The sequence below is a fragment of the Corylus avellana genome, chromosome 1 (assembly GCF_965113065.1).
Source record: "Corylus avellana chromosome 1, dhCorAvel1.hap1.2, whole genome shotgun sequence".
NCBI classification, from domain to species: Eukaryota; Viridiplantae; Streptophyta; class Magnoliopsida; order Fagales; family Betulaceae; genus Corylus; species Corylus avellana.
In genome coordinates, this window is record NC_142490.1 from 14,632,322 (window position 1) to 14,640,464 (window position 8,143).

The window sequence follows — 8,143 nt, forward strand, 5'->3', positions numbered from 1 at the left end:
CAGTAGATCTAGTGGATGGTATGGCGGAGGAAGACAGTGAGAACACGGTGAATGACCAACACTTATATGCCACTCGCCAGAGTGTGAAAACTGGGAGGCTGAGCAGCACCACAGTCGTTCTTCCTCTCTTACTAAAAGAGGCTTAGGTCTATCGATTTGGATAAAAGATGCTCAAATGAATATTCCTCTAATATGATAAATAAATAAAATAAAATAAAATAAATAAAAAATTACTAGAAGTTTAAGAAAGTTCAATACAAGTGTTTGTTGGATAAATGGTAAAATGTAATTTCTCACAAGTGTTCGTCGGATATAAGAATATCTGGTCACTGTCCATGGAAACAACTAGTCGGTTGAGCCGCAGTAAGAAGTTTCCTCGGGCACTCAAAAACCTAAAAGACAAACCAAAAAGAACCGCCCAAAACCTTCTTATCTAGAAAGCTTCCTTGATTCTATTTATTATTCAATTTTCCCACGGAGCCATCTCAGTTTATCTTAGCTTCCCTATATATACATGGATAGCCCTCATTTCTTTCTCTCCAAGCAAACAACTCAAGCTCTTTGCCAAATTTAATTTCCCTATATTCTTCTCAGCATTTATTCTCTCCCAGTAATCTCTCTTATCACAGTTTCCATATACGTCAAGTGTATCTAAGATTGTATATTCCAACACTGGTACAGAGGTTTACCTTGAGATTATATTCCCATCTTCTCTAACTCTAGAGTGTATCAAAGATTACACCATTTTCAGTTTTAAACTCATTTAAGTTGTTGAAAATAAAATCAAAGTTCGTCATATTTTCCTTATATGGTACAGATTTTATTTTCCAAGTCAGTGATCCGTTTGCTCCTATATAAAGGGGTCGTTGTCTTCCACAAAAAAACCAAAATCTTCTCAAACGGTTTGCGTTGTTGTTTTCTTCATTGAGTTCTCTGATCTTGTCTTTCTCTGTTTTTTTGCTCTGTATTTCCACTGCTCTCTCTGTTTTCCTTTGAAATTCTTTACTCATGGCACCCCCTAACGACTCTGTTGGTTCAATCTTTAGCGTCCGGGGAGGGGAGAGATTGGACAAATATTTTGACTTGTCTGACGGGAAGTTTAGTGTCAAAGGTGTGCCTTTGTTGACTGAAGTTCCTGCAAATGTCTCTTTTAGTCCCTTTTCTTCAATCTGCCAATCCTCTGATGCTCCACTTCCTTTGCTCCAGCGTGTCCTTGGCATGTCTGACAAGGGTGGATTTCTCGGTTTCTCTAAGGATGAGGCATCTGATAGGTTGATGAACTCCTTGGGTAGGTTCAATGGTAGAAATTTTCTGAGCATCTTTAGGTTCAAAACATGGTGGTCTACCATGTGGGTGGGGAAATCTGGTTCAGATTTACAAATGGAGACTCAATGGGTGCTCTTAGATGTTCCTGAAATAAGGTCTTATGTGATCATCATACCCATCATTGAAGGCTCTTTTAGATCTGCTCTTCATCCTGGCTCTGATGGGCATGCCATGATTTATGCAGAGAGTGGTTCTACAAAAGCAAAAGCATCGAAATTCGATGCAATTGCTTATGTTCATGCCTCTGATAATCCTTACAACTTGATGAAAGAAGCTTATGCTTGTCTCAGGGTCCATCTCAATACTTTCAGGCTCTTGGAAGAGAAGACACCGCCAAATCTTGTCGACAAATTCGGTTGGTGCACTTGGGATGCCTTCTACTTAACCGTAGAACCTGTCGGTATCTGGCATGGAGTAAATGAATTTGCCGAGGGGGGTGTGTCGCCGAGGTTTCTCATCATTGACGATGGCTGGCAAAGCATCAATCTGGATGGCGAGAACCCAAATGAGGATACGAAGAATCTTGTTCTGGGTGGGACTCAAATGACTGCCAGGCTTCACCGCCTCGATGAATGCGAAAAGTTCAGAAAATACAGAGGCGGTTCCATGTTGGGATCCAATGCTCCGAAATTCGATCCAAAGAAGCCAAAGATGCTGATCTCAAAGGCAATCGAGCTGGAGCACGCTGAGAAGGATCGCGACAAGGCAATCCAATCTGGAGCTACTGATTTATCCGAGTTTGAAGCGAAAATTCAGAGCTTTAAACAAGAGTTAAATGCCATGTTTGGCGGAGAAGAAAGCAGCACTGCTGCTTCAAGTTCGAGCCATGGCTGCGGTAGCTGTTCTTGTAAGCCCGAAAACTACGGAATGAAGGCTTTCACAAGAGACTTGAGGAAAAAGTTTAACGGTTTGGATGATATTTACGTGTGGCACGCTCTTTGCGGCGCGTGGGGTGGCGTTCGGCCTGGCTCAACCCATCTGAATGCAAAGATTGTTCCCTGCAAAGTCTCTCCTGGCCTCGACGGGACGATGACCGATCTTGCTGTGGTGAAGATCGTTGAAGGCGGGATCGGGCTTGTTCATCCCGATCAAGCCCAAGACTTCTACGACTCTATGCACTCCTACCTTGCCCAAGCTGGAATCACAGGAGTGAAAGTTGATGTAATTCATGTACGTCTTCTATTTTCCATTTTTACCCTCTTTATGCATTTAAATTATCGTCTATTTTCCATTAACAAATTCCATATATTTATTATTTTCAATTAATTCAGACTCTTGAGTATCTGTCGGAAGAATATGGAGGCCGAGTAGAGCTTGCAAAGGCGTATTTCAAGGGGCTGACAAGTTCTCTGTCAAAGAACTTTGGTGGGAGTGGACTCATCGCCAGCATGCAGCAATGCAATGACTTCTTCTTCCTTGGGACAAATCAAATTTCTATAGGAAGAGTTGGTAAGAAAGTCCAACCAAATGGTCTTTGTTTTTTTTTCACGCTTCTCATATTTGCTGCAATTTGGGTCGTAATATGATGTGGAGGGTAATTTAATTTGACTTGTTTATGTTACAGGTGATGATTTCTGGTTCCAAGATCCCAATGGGGATCCAATGGGAGTTTATTGGCTACAAGGGGTGCATATGATTCACTGTGCCTATAACAGCATGTGGATGGGGCAGATTATACAGCCTGATTGGGACATGTTCCAATCAGACCATCAGTGTGCCAAATTCCATGCAGGATCAAGGGCCATTTGTGGTGGTCCAGTCTATGTGAGTGATTCTGTGGGTGGTCATGATTTTGATCTCCTTAAGAAGCTTGTGCACCCTGATGGTACCATTCCCAAGTGCCACCATTTTGCTCTCCCCACCAGAGATTGCCTCTTCAAGAACCCTCTATTTGACCAAGAAACCATTCTCAAAATTTGGAACTTCAACAAGGTATCCATCCATTAATTTCTCCTTGAGATGCACTCTTTTCTGAATAATTGATTTATTAGACTCGGTTATCGGACAAAAATTACTGAAAATTCGAATCCGTTTTTAGGCAAAAGCACTTAAATTTGTTTTCCATATTCTGCAGTATGGTGGTGTGATTGGAGCTTTTAACTGCCAAGGGGCTGGTTGGGACCCCAAGGAGCAAAGGATCAAGGGCTACTCTGAGTGCTACAAGCCAATGTGTGGCTCAGTGCATGTTAGTGACATTGAATGGGACCAGAAGATTGAAGCAGCCCAGATGGGTGAGGCTGAAGAGTATGTAGTCTACTTCAACCAGTCTGCAGAGCTGCTCTTAACAACCTCCAAATCTGATCCAATTCAAATCACCATCCAACCATCTTCATTTGAGCTTTTCAGCTTTGTGCCGGTCGAGAAGCTCGGCCCTGCCGCCGTCAAATTCGCTCCGATCGGGCTCACAAACATGTTCAATAGTGGCGGCACGATTCAAGAATTGGAGTACATTAAGGCTGGAGCTGCTGCTGAGAAGAGTGTTGAGATCAAAGTTAAGGGTGGTGGGAATTTCTTGGCCTACTCAAGTGGGTCTCCAAAGAAATGCCTCTTGAATGGTGTTGAGGTAGCTTTTGAGTGGTTGGCTAGTGGGAAACTGAACTTGAATCTTCCTTGGGTTGAAGAGGCTGGTGGCATTTCTGATGTTGCTTTTGTCTTTTAGAAACTGATTTTAATTGTTTCAAATAAATTAAGTTTAGTTTTTTTTTTTCTTTTCCTTTGTTAGTGTTATTGATTGTGGGAATTGTAAGGTAGTTTATTATTGGACTTGAGATTTGCATTGGGAAGAATGTACATTCATCCCTTTGTTACTATAAAGTGTCTTGAAATTTTTCTGTAAAATTTGTGTTCTTTTGATTCAACAACTGCACTCAATTTTTTTTTTTTTTTTTTTTTTGTGTGTTTATTACAGAGATTAGAGAATATCATTTGCTTAATAAAAATATTTGGGAATTTAAAAATATGTCTTAAAAGCAATTTGAGGATTATTTATTGAAAAATGGTATTTATAAAAATAAAAATAAAATAAAAAAACTGCAATGCTCGGGTCAAAACATAGGGGAGAAAACGTTGGACCTCAGCCCATAGATTATGGTATAAAAAAACAAAAGTAAAAGATCAAATATAATATTAAGAGAATGTTAAAGAAAGAAAAAAGGACAAATAGAATATTAATATATAGCGGTTGCTTCTAACTTCTTCTAGTGTAAAATATAAAATCAAAGAGGCCTGGATATGTCTATATTTTATGTTTTAAAATAGTGAGAATTGTGAACTTTAAATCAGGTCAAATCATTGTTTATTTCAAAAGTAATAATATTTTAACACTCCTACCAAATACATGTGAAGTATTTAATTGAAATGAGAAATAATCAATGAAGGCAATGTTCAAACTCACGATTTTTTGCTCTAATATTATATTAAATAATCATTTATCTCAAAAGTTTAAACTTTCAGAATTCTTATTATATGTATTTTAGTTGAGCCTGTGGTAGCGGAAGCAATAGCAGTAGGGCTGTGCACGGGTCGGTTCAGGGCGGGTTTGGAGTTTTTTGCCACCCGACCCGTGACCATGGGGTTTGGTAAATTCCTACCCGTTACCCGGATTAAATGCACTAAAACCGCCGGGTTTCGGGTAGTTTGGGGTGGGTTGAGCGGTGCGGGTTTCGCGGGTTGGTCGGGCGGATCAGGTATTTTAATGGGCATCAATTTCAAATTTAAGTCCTGATTTTTTTGTAATTTTTTTAAAAAACTGGTCTTCTGTAATTTTTTAAAAAAACCGGATTTGGACTAAAACTTATCAGGAATTCTTTTTTCTTTTTTTTTTTTGTATTGTTTACAATTTTTATGGTTGGATTTTTTTTGTGTGAATCCAAGTATCCAACCATATATTTTATGAAAATATATGGTTCACTTTCTAGAGAGAGAGCACGAGAGATAGTGACGTTAGTTCACTTTTTAGAGAGAGAGAGCGAGAGACAGTGACGTTAGTTCACTTTCTAGAGAGAGAGAGCGAGCGAGAGAGAGAGAGATGAGAGAGAAACCTTGAGATCGGCACGACTGTGAGAGAGAGAGAGAGAGAGAGAGGAGCGGTATGGTTCTCCGCCGAGATCCTCCGCCGACAAGAGTGAGAGAGGAGCGGCGCTTGGTTTGGAGAGTGGACTAAGAGACAAGTGAGGGTGAGCTGGCCACTTGGTCTGGAGAGGGGAGAGTCACAGGCACGGCGTCGGCTTGTGTGAAAGGAGAGAAAAGCTGAAAATCAGAAAATGTGAGGAATGAGGAAGGATATTAGGGATTTAGGGTTAAGTTAAATATGGGCGGGGCGGGGCGGGTACCCGCCCCTTCAAAAAAATTGCACCCGCTGGCCGACCCGACCCGCACGGGTTGGACATTTTCCAACCCGTATTCACACAAAAAATGCTAAAAACCGGCGGGTTTGGGCGGATCGGGGCGGGGCGGGCGGGTTGGGCGGGTTTTTGCCCAGCCCTAAATAGCAGCACTGAAGGTAGTGGAGCTCAATCATGATTTGGGGCTACAAAGCATAATTTTAGAAGGTGATTCGTTGCAAGTAGTAAATGCGGTCAAAGCTATTGGGCAAAATCTGAACAGGTATGAACAGATTGTAGATGATATTAAGGTAGTTCTACAAGGGCTAAGGCATTGGCAGATTTGTCATACCAAGAGAGAGAATAATTATGCTACACATAAATTAGCTAAGGCTACGATTGTACATTTTATAGATAGGGTATGAATGAAAGAAATTGCTAGTTGTATTTATGACGTTGTAGTTTTAGAGCAATATACTCCGTTATTTTAGAGCTTTATGATCTAGGTTTTTTCAGATGAAAGTTGAAACTATTTTCTCAAAAAGAAAAAATAATTTAAGAAATTATAAAAGAAACTGATAGAAAATAAAAGGTTATCTAAAGTAGTTAATTTGGTTGCTTCTAAGCCAACTAGAACGATTAAACAGGAACCTGCCCTTCAATTTTCCAAACAAATTAAAAAAATTGAAATTCACAATGTAGTTCTGGTTGCTTCCAGCTTTTGCTAATTTAGTAAATTTATATAATAAAAAAATATATATAAGAGATTAATCTTCAATAAATTCTTTATTAATAGAATTATCTCCTGGCCTATTTCTTGTCATTATCCGAGTCATACAGACATACGTGGCACCACGTCATAAATGCATTACAAAAACACGTGTGCATGATGACATGCAACGTCCAGAAAGAGCTGAAATTAATGAATGATGAAAGACTCCAAACTCTGAAAATGTCTAGGATTAACAAATTAGTACCAAAAAAATCAACTATCTATCAGAATCAAATAGTCAACAAAGGCAAATCCAACTTTTCCTTGGGTTTTATCGGTAAGTGGATAAGGATTTATGGACCCCAGTCAATGTCGGCCATGGAACCCTTCAATATGACATTCGTTTTAAAGTAATGTTTAAAATCACACCTCATCCCACGGGCCAATATGGCAATGCCTTAGAGTTTAAATCAATCCTTACTAAAGAAAAAAAACAATACTAAGTACTACTCCATTACTATAAGGGGTAGATAAGGGTGTGATTTTTTACATTTTTATAATTATAAAAATTACATATTTTAAAAATAGATATCAAATTAATAAATAAATAAAATAAAAGATTCATTGGATATAATTTGAACGAAAACTTTGTCTTGCATGCATGTCCATGCAAAAGGAATACGTAATCTAAGATTTGAAAGAAAGAAAGTGAGAGTGAGGAGTTGTTAGCTTGTTAAGACGCGTACAAACATGTTTGTATGGCATTATCCATTTCGTTTGGTCGGCCTAATAAGAAAAAAAAAGAACCCTTGATTCACTCCCACCGACCAGGCAAAAAAAAATTATAAGAGGTAGTTGAAAAGTTAGACCACCAACTGTAATGGTAAACTAACTTAACTAATAATCCGCAATTAGAGGATTTGAACAAGAACATCCTTGGACTTTTGACAACATTCTTAAGATCTTGGACTTTCACACCAACCTTTAACAAGGATCTTGGATTTGTCAGGTGTGCTTATTTTTCTACAAACCCATATTAAGTTCACACGAAATTAACGTGGGACCTTTTTTTTTTTTTTTTTTTGGAAAAGAATGTGGGACCTTTTTGTTTTGAATAATGTTAGAAACCACGAATTCGGATTCCCAACAATTACCTGTCAAAATAAATTTTAGGCTACTCAGCCATTTTCAAATGGCTCGCTCACATTATCTGCCCAAATTCCTAGCAATTTTGACAGATAATTGTCGTGAATCCTTATCTAGCAACCACACCCATGTTCCACCCTCATCCCTTGGATTATCATTATTATTTTTTTTAAAAAAAATAATAATAATAATAAGGGTTAAATACCTCAAACCCCCCTAGGGTTTACCAACTTTTTTTTTTTTTCCCCTGGGGTTTCATTTTAATCACAGGACCCCCATGGGGTTTTGATAAAGGACCAATTTAGTTTATCCATTAGTTGACCATTAGTTGACCGTTAAGACTAACGCGTGGACCAATCAGATGTTAACACGTGACACCTATTTAATCTTTTTTTTAAAATTAAAAAAAAATAAAAAAATAAAAAAAATAAAAAGAAAAAACGGGGGGTGGCCGAGCCACCCCCTTGGCCATTTGGGGGTGGCTCGGCCACCCCCTTTGGCCATGGGGCTGGCCTGGCCACCCCCATCTGGCCGGATGGGGGTGGCCGAGCCACCCCCTGGTGCGGGGTGGCTCGGCCACCCCCAGTTTTTTCTTCTTTTTTTTTTAATACTTTTTTTAAAAAAAAATTATGTGCCA

General features: G+C 39.2%; 1 protein-coding gene across 1 annotated transcript; it reads left to right on the forward strand.

Moving 5' to 3' along the window:
* The first annotated feature begins 543 nt into the window (after positions 1–543).
* On the forward strand, positions 544–4,135 carry STS (stachyose synthase). The gene is made up of 4 exons (XM_059579466.2): positions 544–2,496; positions 2,598–2,775; positions 2,891–3,258; positions 3,401–4,135. Exons 1-4 carry the CDS (start codon positions 1,009–1,011, stop codon positions 3,983–3,985), a joined length of 2,619 nt encoding a protein of 872 aa, XP_059435449.2. The 5' UTR covers positions 544–1,008; the 3' UTR covers positions 3,986–4,135.
* The last annotated feature ends 4,008 nt before the right edge of the window (positions 4,136–8,143 follow it).

Bases quoted from the DNA above. Each gene is read 5' to 3' on its own strand.
- STS (XM_059579466.2), top strand. From the start codon at position 1,009: ATGGCACCCCCTAACGACTCTGTTGGTTCAATCTTTAGCGTCCGGGGA. The intron at 2,497-2,597 runs GTACGTCTTCTA...CAATTAATTCAG, and splicing joins TGAAAGTTGATGTAATTCAT to ACTCTTGAGTATCTGTCGGA. The intron at 3,259-3,400 runs GTATCCATCCAT...CATATTCTGCAG, and splicing joins AAATTTGGAACTTCAACAAG to TATGGTGGTGTGATTGGAGC.